This window comes from Ochotona curzoniae, unplaced genomic scaffold (genome assembly GCF_017591425.1).
Source record: "Ochotona curzoniae isolate NIBS_2020 unplaced genomic scaffold, NIBS_Ocur_1.0 contig_517, whole genome shotgun sequence".
Lineage (NCBI taxonomy): Eukaryota > Metazoa > Chordata > Mammalia > Lagomorpha > Ochotonidae > Ochotona > Ochotona curzoniae.
This window is the reverse complement of record NW_024466454.1, coordinates 850,001-870,831: the sequence shown is the minus strand read 5'-3', so window position 1 is coordinate 870,831 and position 20,831 is coordinate 850,001. Positions and strand designations below refer to the sequence as shown.

At 34.8% G+C, this 20,831-nt stretch overlaps 1 protein-coding gene across 20 annotated transcripts in view; it reads right to left on the bottom strand.

Annotated features, from left to right (window-relative positions):
* The window catches only part of SOX6 (SRY-box transcription factor 6), a 472,980-nt gene that overhangs the window by 330,544 nt on the left and 121,605 nt on the right, over nucleotides 1-20,831 (bottom strand). For 18 of the 20 annotated variants that reach the window (XM_040989053.1, XM_040989047.1, XM_040989045.1 and 15 more), the window contains one exon: nucleotides 6,375-6,615. In XM_040989053.1, the coding sequence (XP_040844987.1) occupies nucleotides 6,375-6,611 (237 nt within the window). In that variant the 5' untranslated portion in view covers nucleotides 6,612-6,615. Of the gene's footprint in view, nucleotides 1-6,374; nucleotides 6,616-9,085; nucleotides 9,104-10,619; nucleotides 10,680-20,831 lie in introns of those variants that run through there. The other 2 variants (XM_040989054.1, XM_040989046.1) reach the window with 2 other exon arrangements.

Below are 20,831 nucleotides of genomic sequence, written 5' to 3'. Positions count from 1 at the left end.
TTTTAGAAAGCAACAAGATGAGAAATTTTCTAAGAGTCTGTCATAATATAATGCATAGCTAAGAATTAAATCCTTACTAAAAATTCCTGGACTATGCTATCATGCAATGACAACAGCTCCATTCCCAGAAAAGGTCCAAAGTCCACTCCAGTCATTTTATGACTCCAAGAATACATAAAACACCCCAGAGACTATTAGCAACCTCATTAGACAAAAAGTAAGAGAGGCAGAGAGAATGAAATGTTTGCAAGCAAGAGAACATTGTGCCAAATCTTATTTATTGAATATCTCAACATGCCTATTATTATTTTCTTTTAGTTATACAAGAAAGGGCATTATTGGCATCTTACTTTTTTATTTATAGTAAAAATTTAAAACTTTCCTAGAAGCTAAAACTTTCGCAGAGGAATATAATCAGGTCTTTGAGGAAGGAGTTCAGATATTCTGGGACTGATGGTCCAATGTGGCTTCTAGTTAGACTAGTAGTTAAAAGCTAGATGCAGAGGCTGGCACTGTGGCATACCATGTAAAGCTGTGACATAGGCATTCCATACAGATGCCAGTTCATGTCCTGGCTGTTCTGCCTCTGAATCATCTCCTTGCTAAATGTCTGGGAAAAGCAGCAGAAGGCTGGTCCTGTCACCCACATGGAGGCCCAGCACTGGCTTGGTCCACAGCAAAGCATTCTGTCCATCTGGGGAGTTGCCCAGTAGATAGAAAATTTTGAACTTTCTGTCTCTCCCTTCTTTGTAACTCTGACTTTCAAATAAATAAGGAAATCTGCTTTAAAAAAAAAAAAAAAGAAAAGTCAGACACATACAATATCATTTTTTTGTCTAAAAGGATTGTGAAGAAAGATATGGAAATAAGGCAAGTTAATTTTGCTGTCAAGATTTTTTAGATTTTTTTCATAATACTTTTATGAATTTTTGAAGATTTTCAGTGTCTCAAAATAAACCTACATGTAAGTACTTGTGTATGTGAGCATTAAGGGCTCACATACAATCTTATTGGCGCTTTCTGTACCTTGTAAGAGATACTTTTCCCAAGCCACATTTTCGTGGCCTAGCACAGAAGCCATCTACAGTTGTCTCTTAAGCAAAAAGCATGTGTCTCTGGCCTGAAGCCATTCTCTGGACCAGTAACATGTCTGTTTCTTCCCCCTCAGTTTTCCTCCACATTGTCCTCAGCAATCTCATTTATTATCCATTTTTACTGACCGCCCACGTGCATATGACTTAAAATAATCTTTATCATATTCTGTGTGCATCTTCAAAATCTCTGAGAAGTCACCAACATATTACCTCCCTAACTATGCACTCTTCCATTCAACAATCACCAAACTCGTCACTCATCTCACTGCAATAGTTTCCTAACAAGTGTCCCTATGTCTGATGTTATCACCCATAGTCCATTTTCTACACAGAAGGCAATGTGATCTTATGAAAGAAATTAAATCACGTTTCTCTCTTGTTTTAAAAATTTCCAATGGCTTCTGCCTGCACCTGAAATGGAGTATGAAAACCTCTTGAAGCTATGACAGACTGCATAATATATGCTATCTAACTGCTTCTCGGATTCCCCAGCCCCTCCGGCCCCCTACACACCATTCTCTCTCTGACAAACCATCCTACTGATTTCTGTTGCTCAAACACTCCAATCAAAAGGCTTTTGGGTAAGGTCTATTCCCAAAGAAAGACTCTTTCTTTCTATCCAAATTTCAGTTCTACAATCACTTCCTCAAAAAAGAAAAATCAGGCCCGGCGCGGTGGCACAAGTGGTTAAAGGTCCTCGCCTAGCACGCCCGGGATCCCATATGGACGCCGGTTCTAATCCCGGCAGCCCCGCTTCCCTTCCAGCTCCCTGCCTGTGGCCTGGGAAAGCAGTCGAGGACGGCCCAAAGCTTTGGGAACCTGCACCCGCGTGGGAGACCCGGAAGAGGCTCCTGGCTTCGGATCGGCATAGTATCAGCCCGTTGCGCTCACTTGGGGAGTGAATCATCGGATGGAAGATCTTCCTCTCTGTCTCTCCTCTCTGTATATCCGCCTTTCCAATGAAAAAATAATAAAAAATAAATCTTTAAAAAAAAAATCCATAACCTGCCTAGTCATTCTCTGCCACACTTCATTTAACTTTCTTCATAGAATTTATCACTGCCTGAAATTGTTTCAATCTGCAAAACAATAGGCATCTTTAGTGTCTTCCACACCACTTCACAACAGCAGCATTTTATCTGTATTGTTCACAGGTATTTCCTGGACCTGGAACTTAGTGAACGCTAGTTAGTCAAGTAACCAGTACACTCTAAACAATGTAAGAAAGAAAAAGTACAAAATGGTGGGAATATCTCTTCTTAACAATCTGCAATAATAGCTAATTTGCACCCAAAAGTTATGCATTCACAAACAAATTCACTAACAACATATAGACAGGTGCAATCTTTAGCAGGTAGTATTTATCATAGACAGAATAATGAACATTACCACAAAAATTTACTCTATGTTTATTAACATAAAAATGAAATACTACACATTTTTCATAAAAACAATGTGAATTTTTGCTTAATGAAATGGCTCTAGTGAAAATCAAAACATATTTCAGTGGATTGTGTCAATATTTCTCTACAAAAAAGTCTTGGCATATTGGCGCCTTGATGACAAGATTAATGCCAGACCATTGAAAGGAGACTATTACACTAACTTGTCAGTCTTCAAATGCATCTCACTTGAGATGTAAAACTCAACAATGTGGTTTCCACAATGTAAATTATTATAGTTAAAATGAGAGCCTACACTTTTAAATTTTTATCTCAAAAGTTTTCTGCTGTTTTTTGCTTATGCCATAATGGATTCTTTTCCTTCTTTGAAGCTATCTGATCACATATTTTGTCAGACAGCAACCTAAAAATAATCAGAATTGCAACATTTAAAGATACTCTTTTCTAACCAGGAAGTGGGATTTAGTAGAACTTTTTTGCTTTATCTTTACCCACCCCTACATAAATGCTCCTCCGTGGTCTTGACACTTTAAAGTAAAACCATTTCTGAATGTAGAAGATAAAAAATGTTAGGGATTTATCTCTAACTGTCCACCACAGAGTAAAAAACAATGGAAATGGAATAGGTGTTGATAAAATTGTCTCTGTGTTTCAGATTTTCTTTAAAATTTTATTACTCCAGAATTATGTCATAGTGTTCAATTACAGTAAATAAGGAAGTAAAGAATATGAACAATTAAAGAGAACTATAAATATCTCTTTATCTCAGGCTTTTGGCTCCTCCTTTATTTGTTTTAGGTAAAAAGAAACAAAATGATTATTAAATTCCATATTAGACTCAGTCTTCTATTCCAACACACACACAGAAAGAGAGAGAGAGAGTCACATACACACTAAATGTAGGTTAGCAGGTCTGCTCAGACCTAAAATCCTGCAGACTTTTTTTCCCATAAAAGAAAAATTGTTTGGTGATATGATACTTGCAGCATAAGACCTTGCAGGTCTGATGTTATAGTTGTTACACATTATTGCATCTATTGAGTGAAAGGCAGCACAAAGGGAATTTCCAAATGCAGCTGCTATTTCTCATTTGTTAAATCCTTTTATTACACCATATAAGTACACAGCTGGGAAATACTATAGAGTGGGAGTTAAAACAAAATATTTTGGCTTCCAGACATTCAGAATATACAAAGGCTCCACTGGAAATCAAAGCCTGATATCAAAAGAGAACAAAAAGTTTGAAAACATTTCTAGCAAGTATGATTTCTTTTGTACCAATTATAACATATTTGTAACTTTAAACTCTTCTATACTACCATAAATCACATTTAACATAAACTTGGTAAGCAAATTATTACATGTTTTCTGACAAAATCCTGGATCATAAAAATTTGAGAGCAATTTATCAAAGCAACTTGGCACATGACATGATAAAAACAAAATAATTTTATCATGAAAAATATGCAAAGTGAGGTTAAAAGAAAGTTTGGGAATTCGAGCTATTATTTATGCCTCCATCCAATATTTTCCAGTCCAGTTATTTCAATTTGTCCATGACTATGTTTGGCATAAAAGCCAAAACACATCTTGACTCATCCCTTTTCTCTATCTTCTCTTACTCCACACTAATCCAAACTGCTGTTATCTTTCACTTAGACTTCTGAAACAGATTCCCAAAAGATCTTCCGTCTTCCACTCTTATTTCCCTCCAATCCATCCATGTCACCACAGTCAGAATTAAGTTTGAAATGTTCTTAAACCCTTCAAAGGCTTTTCACTGCACTTAGATAAAATCTTACCTCCATAATATTATCTCCAAAGCCTTGTTTGATATAGTTCCTGCCCATCTCGCCAATCACATCTGATACAAAATTGCATCCTCACTCATTATATTCCAGGCACAAAGATCATCTTTGATTTCCTAAAATTAAGCTATATTTTTCTCACCTCAAATACTTGATACATTCTCTTCCCTCTGTAGTTTTACTATTTATTCCACTCTACCTGGCTAGTTGCTATTACCCTTAGCTCAGAAAGGACATTACTCACCATCCATTCTAAATCAGGTTTTTCTCAATACATTTGTACATGGCATTCTATTATTTTTGCTTAATATTATATGCCACAATTTTAATTATAAATGTACTTTTGGGTATACTCACTAAGTTTCTATTCCTTCTGCTGGACTATAAATTCCCTGGAGATTTAAATTATGTCAGTTTTGTTCATTACTATACAGTCAACATCCACTTGAATACTTGACATAGAGAAGGTACTCAATAAATACTTGTTGAAATTAAATATAGCCCCATAATCTTGCCAATAAGCAGGACTTAAGATCTAACTTACCCTTGCTAACTTGCAGATGTAAAATGGATAACGTAAGTTCAGCCAGAAAAACACACCTACGTCTTCCTTTATTGTATCTCTCCCTTCTCACTGCTCATGGAAAATAACCTTCACATGTACTGAATTACTCAATGTTGATTTCCTTCAAAACTAAAATTGGAATGGGTATTGTGGCATAACAATTTATGCCACCACTTGAAAGCCAACATTCCCTAACAGGGAACCTGCTCAAGTTCCATCTTCTGTGTCTCCAACCCAGTTCCTGTCGTGTGTCTTGGAGGCAGAAGACAATAGCCCAAATATTTGGGTCCCTGTCACTATTGTGGGAAGCCAGATGAGGTTTCTGACCCCTGGCTTCAACCTCTCTACAGTTGTGGCTATTTGGAGAAGGAAGATATCCTTTCCCCTCTACCTCAACTCATTCCTCCTTCACCTCCCTTTCCCTATCAAATAAATAAATCTTAAAAAAAAAAAAAAAAAGAGTGTGGGGGCAGAGTTATGATTTAGTGGGTTAAGTCATTGCCTGAAACACCAACATTCTGTGTGAGCTGCTCCAATTTCAATCTAGCTCCTTGCAAATGTGCCAGGAAAAGCAGTGGAAGACAGTCTGGGTACTAAGGCATGTGCCACATGCTATACCAGGCTCGGGCTTAGGCCTGGCCCAGCCCTGCCCACTGCAGCCACTTGAGGAGTGAATTATTAACAAAGAGAGAATGGTTCTATCTCCTCCTCTCTCACGATAAATATCTTTCAAACAAATAAAGTGAATTTTAAAAAATGCTATAGGAACATTTTATTTCTTTTCCAGTTTCTTATTTGTCACCCAACTATCACAGAGACTAGTCACATCTACAAAGACATCGGGAAAAGAACAATGGCTGTTTCCATAAATTATTGTGTTTAGTCTCTGCAATATTAAATACAGAGTAAGCATTTGAATATACATTTTAACAGTAAATATATTTTAAATGTTATTTTGGCATTAATTTCTTCCTGATTTACTCAAAATATTCTTCACTTGATTAGCCAAATGCAAAACAAGTTTAAAGTATATTAAGTATTTTTACTCTTTTAGATGCTAAAAATTAGAATGGTTTCTGTTTTGACCATTAGAGATAGACTTTAACAGGGAATGACTGCTAACCTACTACATATACCTGCATTTGATGTTGACCTAATAATACAAATAAACTACACCAGAGACTATTTTTTAAATTATCCTGCTTACTAGTGCAATGATGCTTTGGAAAATTCACAAAAAATGGAATTTAACAAAGTACATTTTAGTGGAAAAAATTTTAAATTCATGCTTTCCAGTGTTCAAAAAGTTCACATAAATGTGTATTATGGAAAAATCAATCATGGAGTTCAAGATATTTTGCACAAGTTTCCTGGTATATTAGTAATTATCTCAATCAGAACTCAATAACTCCAATGCCATGTATTATCAGTTTTTGCTAAAACACTAATTTATAATAAGGATATAATAATACACACAGCATCAGAGGCATTTTTAAAAGCTCACCATCCTTTGCTGAGATGACAGAACGCTGTCCCAGTCAGCATCTTGTTGAATGGTATTGACAAGTGTTGGGAGCTCCTCAGAGTGAGGTTTGTTGTGCATTATGGGGTGCAGAGGCAGATGGGGAGCCACATGTTGATCACTACCCTCTTCCTTTTCCCTTGAGGTCAAATCCTGGGTCATCGCTTCCTCTCCATCAGCTGCACAGGCAAATGGAGAGGTGGCTTGCTTGGAAGACATTCTCCTGCAGAAGAAGGGAGAACATTGTGGATGAAGAGGACCACCATCATCAACAACAGCAAACACAAACCCTCTCTTGCATTTGACTAATTTGGGGAAAAGGAAAAGTCTTCAACTTTAGAAACATGTATAGTCTATTACCAACTAAAAGCAGCTTTTTGCGCATCTGCACCTCAATATGTATGTGTGTGTGTGTGATTAACTCAGAAAAACACTTTCCAGCAATTGCTGTATATTTTTCTCTCTTAATAATTGACAAATGGAAATTTTTGTGGAACAAGTTTTCCTATTGTACAGGGTATATATATATATATATATTTCTTCCAGTCTTCTCAGATTATAAACTTCTTGAGAACAATTAGGTTAATGGTTAGCAATGGAAAAAAATGCATGAAAACTGAAAAAGAGCTGATTCACAAGATGATATGAAAGCTTAATTTCCAAATATGTCTTACAGCTTATTTGGAACAAATGAAAAAAAGTCTATGTAGGAAAGTACAATCAGGATGGCAAATAATCCTAACAAAAGTTTTCGGCGAATCTGGGCCTGATTTCTCAGGATTTACTTTGTATTGTGGTTCTAATCCTAAAATTTACTACCTGTCCATTTGAAGATTTTACAAGACCTTTAAGATTTGTCAAATACTGCAACATGTGACACTGTTTGAGTGACTAATGTTACGTTAGGTTTCAGGAAATTTTACTGCATTTGAACTGAGTATCTGAAATAACTATACCTCTGGTTCATCTGAGAATGTACTGTCATGATATGATGTAATTATCCTGAAAACGGTAAACCATCTTCAGTGCATACTTAAAGCCCTCACGAAATAACACTGGATATTCACTAGACTCCACAAAAATCAGACAATATTTTACATGACAAGGTCTACATTCTGTGCTTCCAATAGGTGCAAAATCAATATATCATGATTATTAAATAGAATTTCAAAACTTTTAAAATGTTACTTTATTGAGGATAAATTTTTCAGAAAATTCTTAGAAAAAAATCATTGTAACTTGAAGAAGAAACAATTCAATATTTAAAAAATAAACTTCTTATTATTTTTGCTTTATTGTATCTTTAGTTCTAAAACTGCTGTGTAATGAAAGAAATAAAATCCCCACCATAACTGCTCTTTAACATTAATTGATTTCATACCATTTTTTTAAATGCACAAATCAGTTAACATAGGAAACCACATGAGCATTTTTCAAATTAGCAAATCATTAACTTGCTAGTACTGTTTCTACAGACAAATAAATACTGATTAAAGGGTCTAGAAATCTGATATTAACAGTTAAATTTACAAATCTGTCACATGCTTTCATGAATATTGCAGTGAAGGAAATATCAAGTGCAAGAAAAATAATTAAGTTAATTCCAATTTAAACAGTAGTTTTTATGTAGCAGCCCATGTTTCACATAGGATTTAACAGCTAATGCTAAATTTCTCACAATTAATGAGGGGGCTCAGATTTAGTATCTTACAGTGAAAAAAAATTAATATAAGATCAGCTAATCTAATTATGCACAGTTCTAAATAAAAGTATTATGGGCTTTTGAAGTGCTTTGAAACATATTAAAATGCTGACACCTACTTCCAATAATCATTCTACAAATACAATTTCACCTAATGCATATGATGCCAGAAAATAAAATAGGGTAAAGGAGTACTGAAAGAATGTCTCTATTTTCTTTGAGGAAAAAGAAATTTAATCTTCTAAAGAATACAACAGCAATGACCAGATATTCTTGGCCAATTTCTGCCAATATTAGCAAATGGACAAATAAATACAATCACAGAAACTTACAATAAGGTGTGCTTCTTACAAGAATAATGTTAAGGTTACATTTCTGGACCCATAAGTATGACAGTAAAACAAGAGTTTACCACAACACTAAGCGTGTTCTCATAATTCAGGATAATGACAGTACCACTAATGTAATCATTCATGTTTTTTTTAAAAAAGAATAAATCTACTGTTGTTTTTTTAAAACAGTTAAATACGATTGAAAGCCATAATCCAAAACTCAGGGTGAATTTAGCTCTCTCAACAACATCCTCTTATAATAAAGTGAATTGGCTCCTTCCAATAGCATTATCTGTGATTGTTGCTTTCATATAAATTAATCATGACACAAAACCAAAGTGAAAGAAGTCTCTTAAGAGCAATTTCAACCATAAACTGCACCAGTGAACAATAGTGCACAATCCTAATTAAACACAACTATGCAGCTGTAAAAATAAACTAAATCTGTCCAAAGCTATGAGTTGAGTTTAAAGGCTGGTTTGTAAGAGTGTTTTCTTAAGGAAGACTGGGTCCTCGGTCTTAATCAACCAATAAATGATTTCCTGCAATTATATTAAATAGAAAATTATCTTCAAATGGGGAGTGTTAATTGAAAATCAAAATTCAGAGGGAAGTTTGGAAATTACACGCTGAATACAATTAGTGAGGAAAGGCTTCACCTCCACTTCATCAACAGTCTTCTGGTGATTCCTCCAGTGACCATTCAGGAAAGCCACCTATTTATGAAATCACACAATTTGTCTCTTATTTTGCACCTACAAATTCAAATGCATATCAGGGTTGCAAGTAAAAGGGAGCCTGTCAGGCAAATCACACTGTTAAAGCTGACTGTTCATCCTCAGTTCACACCATGATTAAGGAAAATAAGCAGGGGGTGGTAAGACAACAATGGCTCATGACCAAGGAGGAAGGCACAGTCAACTTGGATATCTGTTGCTTTAGCAAAGGAATTAAAATTTTTCTGTTCTAAAAATACTTTCCCATGTCATATTTTGTTTAATGTCTTACATATGCATTATTAGGGACCTCAATGATGTTGTACGCAGGATAAAATGATTTGCTGTTCTGTTAGCAAAATATTTTCTTAAACATTTCCTTTTGATAAAATTGTTGGATTTTTTTCAGGTTTCTCATTGTCAGTAAAATGTGCACAAATTATTTTTAGTGCTCAGTTTATTAATAAACCTTAGATTCATTGATTATTAGATTCAATTCACTGGCTTATGTACACAATTGCTTTATTAAATAATCCTTTGATTTAATGATTACATCTTCATTCATTCATTTCTTTTAAGAGATTTTTCCAGACCAAATAAGCTGTGTTCTACAAGCTACAAAAACTTCTTTCTTATGCCTTTACTAAATAACCACTACACAATAGCTTCTCTGATTTAGAAACTTACAAATCAATCATACCTTTCTTTTAAAAATTTCAAAAGTCCTACAGAACACTTACACTTATTTTTAATACTTATAAGTAACTTTCCATTATTATAACTTTCACAATCCTCCAGTATATCAGAATAACACCTTATTAAAGCTGTTTCTACATATAAGCAAAAAAAAAAAAATCCTCATGAAAATGGTCAATTTCCATGTGACTTTACTTTGTTTTATTTTTGCACTATTATGACTTAAAAATCATTCAAATGAATTGTTTTTTTAATTTGTATTAAAAAAAAATCCCCTAGTTATACCCCCTGAAAACAGGGGTTTATAATGGAAGTGCTGACACAACCCTAACTAAAGCAGCGCAAATGTTGCCGCTATAATACACAAAATCAAGTTCTATTATTCTAAACTATCCTCGCTCATGGGATTTTTCTTTACTGTGCTCCCAGCCAAACTGCTGAAGCATGAAAAATTTAAATGCAATCAAATGCGCCCAATTCTACTTTACTAGAACAAGTGTCTACAGTGGTACAATCTTAAAAGGAGATGCAACAGATTTGTTTGGTGTTTTTTTTAACTGTTTATTTATAATACAGTGCATTGGAGATAAAATAAAAGAGGAAATTACACTCACATGGTACCAGTGTATTGACTACACAGAGTACATTATAATCAGAGTGGAAAACTACATTGTCAACTTATCACATTGGTTAAACAAGATAGATTTCTGGGGCATAGCTATCATCAAGTAAAACCCCCAAGGAAAATTAAGTATCTTTGTGACACATAAAACTAACTTACCATCATATGTTTCTTGAGCTTGAAATGTCTATACTCAACAGGTTAACTGAGATTCTACAATAGGAAGACATTGGGAAGAACTATGGGGTTAGGATTTGGAAGAAAACCTTGTTGGATTAAGCTTCCAATAATCAATAATATTCTCTGGAAGGCCAGTAAGAATAAATACAACAGGGTGATAGTTATTTTACTGGAAAACAAAAGTACAGAATCTGAGTATTTAGGGCCTTGCAAACTTACACAGTAACTTTACTCTGTTCTTTAACAACATCATATATTTTTTTTAAATTCTGCTTGGAAAAATTCTCTGAAAATTATCACTTAGAATTTATGTAACTATCTGAAAGATGTGCCAAATTCATCAATATAATACTTTACAAATATTTTCATTATGTTTATGACCATTATAAAATGGCATTCACCTTCTAGGTGTGTGATAATTATTCAAAACAAGCCCCCCCCTTTTTTTACATAAAGCATCAATTTTATAGTTCGTTTACTTAAAGAAAAAAATAGATGGGTGAAGACAACACTCAAACATATTTTTGCTGTTTGGTCTCAGGCTATCACGGTAGTATTATTTCAGTCAAATACTCTATTGTTAATTTAATGCTGCACTTGATCTAATGTGAGAAATAAACAACTAATTTTCCAAAAATACAACACAGTGCCTCTCATTTGAGGAAACATGAGTAACACTTATGTTCAGCTGCCAAAAAGCACAATACCCAAGAACCCCTACAAAGGACTCCAGCCCATCCTGCCTCAGGCGAAGAATGATTTTAAAAAAATCTTCCTATAATTCTAATTTCTACATTTAAGATCTTACAGGGAGGAGGGTTTATAGAGGATATGCATTTCTAGACATAAAGATGGACATTTATTTCAGAACTTTCTGAGTTTCTTTCTGGTAAGTCTAAGATCTTTTATTGATTTTTATTTGTTTTGTTTTGTTTTTTACAGCACTATCATCTCCTCTTCCTACTCTACCCCAAACTTCCTTGGACATCTGCCACATTTTTCTCTCCCTTCTATCTACTTAAATAAGCCATTGAGAGGAACTCAAAGGAAAAGATGGCAACTCCTTACAGAACTCCCTGCAAAGCTGTAAACCTATGTTCTAGAGTTTACAGATGTTCTTTTACAACATAAGTGGTAAAACATAGAAATAATATTGTATGTTAGAAGAAAACTCACTGACTTAAATTAGCTGAAGAATCAGTAGAGAAGAGGCGAATGAAATATATTTGAAATTCTTTAGGTATGCCAAAGAAAGGATTTAGGTCAGTGGATTTCTGATTTTGTTTAAGGCTTCTAAATTTTCATAATAAAGCACTAAAACTGGTATTCAGAGGCCATTTGAGGTTCTTTAAAACAAGGACTACCTGGAACAGATTCCTCTCCAGTCATCAAAGTTTGTGTTTCTAGAGTTTATATTTAGCTGACAATATTGCTGTCACTTTATATAGCTTAAGACTGTTCTTTGGACTAGAGCTCATATGTCTTGGAATGCTTTGACTCATGAATTGTTTCTCCTGATAATGTTACATCACGTAACCACCTCTGTATAATTGGTTGGTATCTGATTGAAAAGACAGGCAACAGCCTAATGGTGGCCTGTTTACTGCCTATGGAGAACCTATAATTACTACATTACTACATGTATCCCTGAGTGTCTAGTTTCTTCCAATCAAAACAATTTGATTTCATGTAATTTCTAGTGTACCGTTTTGTTTGATTGAAATACTCTCGAGCTTTTTAATAGGTCATCCACCCAGTAACTTGTTAGGACTTCTGCTTTGGAAAGTCAGACCCAGAGTACATAAATAAAATCAATGACTTAACAATAAAAGTGAAATCAAACAATGGCTACTATAAATATTCACTAACAGAGTATTTTAATCAAGTACAATGACTTCATAGCTGAACGGCAAGAATCCTACATGGCATGAGTGAAAGAAAGCTGCCTAACATAACAGTATAATGAATTTATTTATGTATAGTCACTTTGAATCTCCTCTTCACATGAAATGAGAACCATAATTTCTAACTAGAGTCACACACATGTTCTTGTCAGTTTGAAACTGGTAAGACTAATATAGAAGCCCACTTACAGGATATCATACCCAAATATTAATGAAAATCATAAACCAGAACAAGACTTTCTCAGAGAAAAACAACATGAAGTTCTCAGCGTATTCATTTTAATTCGCATTTGTATTTCCATTTTAACACACCATTCAAGAAAAAATATTAAAATGGTTTCTATATAGATTGTCTTATTTTACAGAAATTCACACATGGTGAAATTATGTAAAGAAGTTAACATAATAGGTTCTCCATCAGCTAAGTGAAATAAACTAGCAATCCATCTCTTTTGTTTTCTAAAATAAGCCATAAATTTCAGGTTTCCATCAAAAAAACTGACAAGAGGAGGAGTGGGAACAGCAGAGGGAAGAAAAGAAAGGAAAAAGGAGAAAAAAGAGATGGTAATAAGGAAGGAGAGAAACAACCATGGCTTTGCAGTTCATTTTCAGTTTGTCTACTTAATGAAAACCTCATTGTACATCCCTGAAAACTATTTCCAGGAGGCAAAGTATTTCAGATTCAGCAGAGGTTACACAAGCATCAAAGCAGTTAAATATAGGTGCCAAGCCGCATTGCCAGGAGCTCTTAGTACTGTGAGTTAGTGTTACCTGACAGCTTAGTGAATATAAAATTACTTGTTTCTCCAATTGAAGACAATCAAATTGTCACCTTCCATTGTAATAATGCACAACTAGTGATCAGCAAAGTGCAAACATAATTATCATGAAGAAAACAAAAAATCAAATCTACATTTCTCTACAGAGTAAACACATCTCTCTGGCATCCCCAAAAACGGAGTACATTTTAATATTGATGGTTATGATGTAATCTTTATGTTGTTTAACAATAAGACTTATCCTTCATTCAGCAAATATTAAAAATATAAAGACCCGTTCATAGAAAGTAAATACATATGCCAATAAAAACGCAATTACAAGTTGCCACACAAAGTACAAAGGCCTACAAATTAAATCTCCATCATTTGGACTGATAACTTAAGTATGTTGGCAGCATATCCATTATAAAAATCTTACAAAGACTTCTTTCCAGCATAAGAAACCACTCTGAGGACTGAAAAAGTCAGGTAGGATGCAACCTCAAAAGATTTTGTCTTAATTTTTTCTTTATGCTTTGTTTTTGTTATCTAAAGTTATCTAAAGCATAATCAACTTCAAATATTCTTAATGTTGAAGATTCACCTCAAAATTGATTCAACCTTACTAACCAATTTCAGAAAAACAATCAAGGTTCGAAAACATATCCACAATGATTTTTTAATCACTCGGCACCTGGAATCTCTGTCTAACCAGATTGGCCCATTATCAAAGTGATCTTCACTTGATCTTAGCCAAAAGGCCGAGAAGCAATCAAAGTGATCTTAACAAACCCAAAACTGGGTTTGTAGGAAAGCCGTGAAAACGTGACATGATACTCTTACATTAGGAGATTAGGATTCTATTATCAAATAAAAGTGAAGACCATTAATGTAGATAATGCTTCCAACTATATTTTCAAAGATCTCTTAGAAAAGTGGTCTTTTGGAGCTGGACTGTGGCCTAATAGGTCCTGTTTCTCCACTTCTGTCTGATCCAGATCCCTGCTGATGGTCTGGGAAAGCAGCAGAGGATGGCCCAAGTGCTTCGTATCCTGCAACCATGTGGAAAACCCAAAGTTCCTGGGTCCTGGCTTTGGAAGGGCTCATTATATATCACCATTGTAACCATTTGGGGAGTGAACCAACAGGTGGAAGACGTCTCTATGTCTCTCCTCCTCTGTGTAACTCTGTCCTTCAAATAAAAATACATTTTTTTAAAAATGTCCTATTTTTACATCTGTAACTCAACACAAAACATTCACATTTAAAACATCCATACGTGACAAAAACTCCACACCAAGGTGAAAATGGAACAACTACAGATTCAAAAACATTAGGGTCTATGAGCTTGAACCTTAGAATACAAATTCAGGTATTAATAATACGGTATCTCATTTCTTAAAATGATCTTCACGTTTTACGTCCATAAATATAAACCAGCCAATCAATCCTGTATGTTATTCCTCTTTCTCCTCTTACCCATTATACTGGGGGAGCATGGAAGAAAGAGAGGAAGACATCACATGGTCTTGGTGACAGAAAAAATTAGGGAGAAACAGGAAGTCTGGTCTCTGGTTTCAAGTTGTATTGTGATTTTGAGATAAATTTCACATCGTTACAAATGTGTGTGGATGTGGAAAATAAAACTGTTTTAAGAAAACATCTTTTTTTTCTTTAGCCTTACAAGCTTCAAGTAATACAATAAACTTCATATCCAAGAGACCTTCCGTACAAGTTAAACACACACAAAAAAAAACTTCCTTGCAGACAGGATGCAAGTAGTGCTTTTTGAACTTTGATGCTGAGTAATGCGATCCATTCCAGAAATGATACTCCTACAGAATATTCCTTATAATAAGTGCCAATAAGAGAAAGAAAGGGAACCCTCTTGTCTTCAAAATTGAAGAGAAAATATTTGCACAAATTGAATGTGGAAGAAAAATAAAAGTCACTCAGAGGTTTTTGTCAAGAAAAACTGTATACATTTGCCAAGGACAGGGATTATGTCTGTCTTGTGTACTCCTGTATCATCACTGCATACACAGCGCCCAACACAGTCAATAGTCAACAACACAGAAAAGAAAGCAAAGGGCAAATCAGAGAGATGGGCTGACGATTTGTTTTTTAATTAAAATGGATAGATAACCACAGAAAATATCACTCACCTGTAAATGCTGTCAACATAAACATTTCTTCTTTATACACATTGTATTCAGGGTCTGCTCATTTAAAAAATCTAAACTATATGGTCATTACATCTGTATCCCCAATACATATCTCCTTAAAATTAAGTCTCCATCAACTGTAAAGCATTTATACCAAGTCATATTTTATGTTATATGTAAAAATTAACAATAGCTTTAAAAACTAGTTTCATGAATTTCAATACCTGTACTTCCAAATCAATCTCTTTGCCACACCCTTCATCAAGCCAACCTCGTAGCTGATGGCAGAACAAAGTGCAAATTCCTAACCCTAGCATTCAATGCCCTTCCTCTAGAGCCAACCAATCATTCTAAACTTATCTGCCTGGAGTCTACATTTTAACCTCCTACTATACCTAAACTGACATAATTAAACTTCACTTATTGTTACCTATCTTCCAATACTTTCACCTTTCTTTATTATTAGAAAACTAACTGGAACTGTTCTAAGTAATTTCTCTTCACTTCTAGTAAGTTTCTGACAAAGTATTCCTTGTATCATGCATCCAGTAGTAATACTTGTTACCTTGCACTATCATTCGCATTCATTTCAAATCTATTCTGAAAAGATTCAGTTATTCATTTGAAAGTCAGAGTTATACAAAGAAGGTTATACAAAGAAAGAGAAAGAGAGAGAGGTCAATCTTCTATCCACTGGTTCACTCTCCAAATAGCAACAATAGCCAGGATTGAGTCAGGCCAAAGTCAGGAGCCAGGGGATTCTTCTGGATCTCCAATGTGGTAGCCAAGTATTTGAGCCATTTTCTGATGCTTTCCAAGGTGCATTAGCATAGAGTTGGATCAGAAGTGGACCAGGTGGGTGTCAAACCAGTGCCCAATTGGGATGCCAGAATCATAGGCAGTGGTTTTTAATTGCCATACTACAATACTGCTCCAGCATCTTAGATTATGCAAATAATCTCAACCAGATTATAACTTTTCAAATGAGAACATAATAAGGCTTCCTTGTATTCCCAAAGTACCTAGTACAAAGTTTTGCATAAAGAAAATACCCAGTCAACATTCTCCAGTTATTTAAATATTAGAGAAGAAGGCACAAGCAAATTTAGGATGCTATAACTTAACCAGAAAGAAAGAGTAATATTAAAAGATTTTAAAATTCAGAAGCCACTTGGGACATTCTCATATCAGAGCAGTTAGGCTTGGGCCACAGCTCCACTTCCAAATCTAGCCTCCTGAAAATGCACATCCCGGGAAACAGCAATGGCTCAGTAGCTGAGTCCCCACAACCTGAGAGGGCCAGACTGAGTTCCTGATGGCTAGTTTAAGTTCTTGACAAATGACCCAGCAGATGAAAGATCTCTTTGTACATGTTTATTTCCATTTTTGCCTGGGTTTGTGTCTGTCTTCTAAAGAAATTTTAAAATCTAATTGAAACTTTTAAGTGAAAATAAAAACATTAAATAAAATTTCCATAAGCAGACATTCGGCCGAGCAGGTAATGATGCACACATCTCACATCCAAGTGTTGGTTTTGCTTCTTCGCTCTGGCTGCTTACTATAGCTTCCCACTAATACAGACCCTGGGAGGCAGTAATGGTGACCTCTATAATTGGATTGCTGTCACTGATGCACAGAAGAACCTAAATTGAGTTCCTGGTTCCCAGCTTCATCCCTAGCCAATTGAGCATCTGGAGATTTGGAGAGTAAATGGGCTAATGGCAGAATGTCCTCTCTCTTGCTCTCCCTCTTGTTATTAAAAATAAAACGACGTAAATTACAAAAAATAATAAAATAAGGCTACTGGATTCTTTGTTTATAACTTGGTTTCCCAGAGCTGTCTTCTCTCCCATACACCCTGGCCAATTAAGTTAATTTCACATTTTTAAGTTCATTCCGTATTTTCTGGGGTGAATATTTGGCCCAGTGGTTAAGATGTTGCTTGGAAAGCCTGAATCTGAGTTTGGTTCAGATCCCAGTTCCAACTTTCTGCTAACGTGCACTCTGGAAGAAGCAGGTGATGGCTCAAGTGTATATGGATCCTACGACACCCTGGCCTTGGCGTTCATTAGCCTTGGCTGTGGTGGCATGAGCATTTAGTGAACTTTACCTTCTCTCTTTTTCTTTCCCATACTCTCTTTTTCTCTATTCTCTCACATTCTAAGCAAAGCAAGCCACAAAAATCATCAATCCATACTGTCAAAAAATACTAGGTTGTTGGATGGATATTAAGGAAATGACTGAAGATATATTTTTCTTGGATACTTAGAATGTACCAGTTACTGTGCTAAGTACTGCTACACTGTATTATTTCATTTAGTTCACAAAATAACGCTAGGAGTTAGACATTATTAAGAAACTGCATACCAATACAGAAATAAAGGCACAGTATTACTGATTAAAAACAATAACTTCCCTAAGGTCATATTTAGCAAATATAAAAGAATCTGAACTCAGGTGTTCTAACTCTAAGATAAATGCTATTCAAACTAAAGGTTTGAAATCAAAATAAAGAGCTATTTTAAATAATCATCTGAATTATTCTTTACTAATTTCCACTACATAAATTTGAGTCTTCAACTTAGATATTCTAAATACTTATTTAATCAGAGGTTAGTCAAAGGATTTCTATCCTTATTTTTTCCTTCCCTACTATTTCTAAAGTTAGATATTAGCATAGTTAAACCTATAAAGGAGAGAGAAGAAACTAGAGTGGATAACCCTATAATCAGTCCATTTGACTCTCATTCTAGGCAGTATGACAACAAAATGGGTGGAGGAAATGATAAAAATCTATCAGCACATAGGTTCACCATAGTTTCTATACATTAAATTATCTGACAATCATTGGTTAGTACCTATCCAGACTTTCCCTAATGTTCTTTTTCTGGTAGACCTGATGACTGGCATTTAACTATATCCCTGCATAGACTACTGTGAAATAAAATTAAAATGTCACTGCCCATTCATTTCAAGGCCCAGAGAATAAACTGATCCATTTTCCAGTTCTGACCAAAGAAGCCACAAAGGACATGTCAGACACAACTAGAACTCTTTCCCAATGAAAGTGGGTGCTGAGGCTAGTATTCAGGGGAAATGAGACCAAAGGTCTTGCACAATGCATATTTAACACACTGTCTTTCTGCAGCTGATTTCAAGGACTGCACAGTAATTTATACATCTTCATAAAAATCTGACCTGCCATATTATATTACATACATTGCAACTTCTAGGGAGAAGAAATAGAAAAGCCCCATACACAGCACGTGGATTTTTATGAGTTTTAATTTTCTAGGAAGGCTGAAAAAAATTTACCATCAACCAATTTTCTACATTTTTTTATAGATACTAAATAGTCTGGATTCAAAGACTTAAAGTACTTCTATCTTATACTTCTCTCACTACCTGCAGCACTTTTTGTCTTCCTTATAGCTATTTCCTTTAAATTCCTCCCTTGAATTTTTTGGCAACCTGTTATCATAAGCAGCTCTAGAAGAATCCAGTTGGATCTAGATGATCCAATTGTTCTCATAAGTCACTGAACAGAATTGTTTCAGTCCACATTGTAAGAGATAAAAATAACCATCCACTGTCTTACTGATGGGTTCTTTACCAAACACCTATCTGCACATCCATCAAGTTTCAAAACATCTAGTTTTCCCAAACTCTGGTGTTTGTTATGAGAAAGATTTAAGCATTACTTATCTAATCCTATTCTTTTCTTCTCTCATAGAAGCACCACCACACAACTTCCCCAAATTGAGTAAAATATTCCCCTATAAAACTTTTACAATGATCAGGCCTAGTCTAGCAGGTTTGAAGATTTCTTCAAAAGTAAATCTGTGTTTGAATTCATGGTGCCTATACCTGGAAAACTGCTATTAGCCTCAACAGATCTATCACCAGAAAGAAATCTGTGGTACGGTGGAAAGATTGACACTAGGAATTTGAATCCCAGATTTCTCCATTTATTAATCTATGAACTTTAGAAGTTACTTAACTTTCTGAGCTTCTTAGCCTCTATCTGTACATTTAAGAAGACACATTTTCTTTCAAGAGTTATTGTAAAAATTAAGTTAGTATGTGAATGGACTTTATTGTGACATAAAATGAATACTAATTTCCTTTCTACAAAATTTCACAGAAAAATAGTTTGGCATAAACTAAATCTTTGAAGAAAGTAATTTTGAAGTTTTGCAAATTGCAATTAATTAAAGTTCCATAGAATGAAAGTGTACCAGTCTTAATCCTAATACACTTAGGATGTAGTGCTGGGTGGACTAATGCCAGGTAAAAACACATATGTTACTATTTCCAAAATGAGTATAAATGAGAGAGGACCATTCTTAACACAGACAGGAAAGACCAAAGCACTAAGCATCCACTGCTGACAATACTATTCCTAAAGTTAGGAGTGTTCGGGTGCTAGGTATCCATTCAGACCCCCTGTCATTAATCTTTCCTTGATTTTCAACCATGCAGTCCAAGAATTTGGACACTCATTTACTTGAAGTTAATTTTTAAACAGCAGCAGCATTTCAATATATCAAAATAGCTATCACTGCTTAAGTGAACTTTACAAGATAAAAAGGCTAAGCTCTCATACACTACAAGATGCATCCATACCTTTCAAAATTGGTTATCTGCTGTCTTATCCTTGAGACCACAGCCCTCATGCATCAGTTTATCCCTGGCTCCATAATTAAGTGCTCTAAAAATGCTACTTGCTTCATGACATCTTCTCATTTCTAAATAAGGTCTAAAATCAACAAACCACAAGTGTGCTACGAACACTGGCACATCCTCACGAACAGATTGAAAACACATTACTTTGGAGTTCACCTCTCACCATAATTTACTTCAGAAAATCAACATAAAGATTCATAGATATGCTGTCCGCCTGCTTGGATTCATTACCACAAAATAGGTATTCTTAACTGTGCCACAGCTCAGAACAATGACAGACACTATTCTACTCCACATGGAACTTGAGATCACTATTTGCACTATTTGAAGCTGAAAAGTTCCAAAATAAAGATACACTTGCCTAAAGACCAAATTCACAGAGAGTAAGACTGCTAGAACAGCTGGAAAAAGAATGAAACAAATATGTATTTTGAAACTTGCCAGGCATGATGGGGAATAAACTCAGACTGTGTGTTATACAGAAAAGTGAAGAAGAAATATATGACAGAAATAAAAAATGAGTAAATTAAAAAACATTAATAAAGCAGTTTTAATGCACTTGCCAAAGGTCAATTTAATTTACTGTGGTTTTATATAAATAATACTTTTAACACATAGTTTGGCATTAAATACTATAAATCTCAATCTAATAACAGACTTCCTTAGTTATAGGAGCTT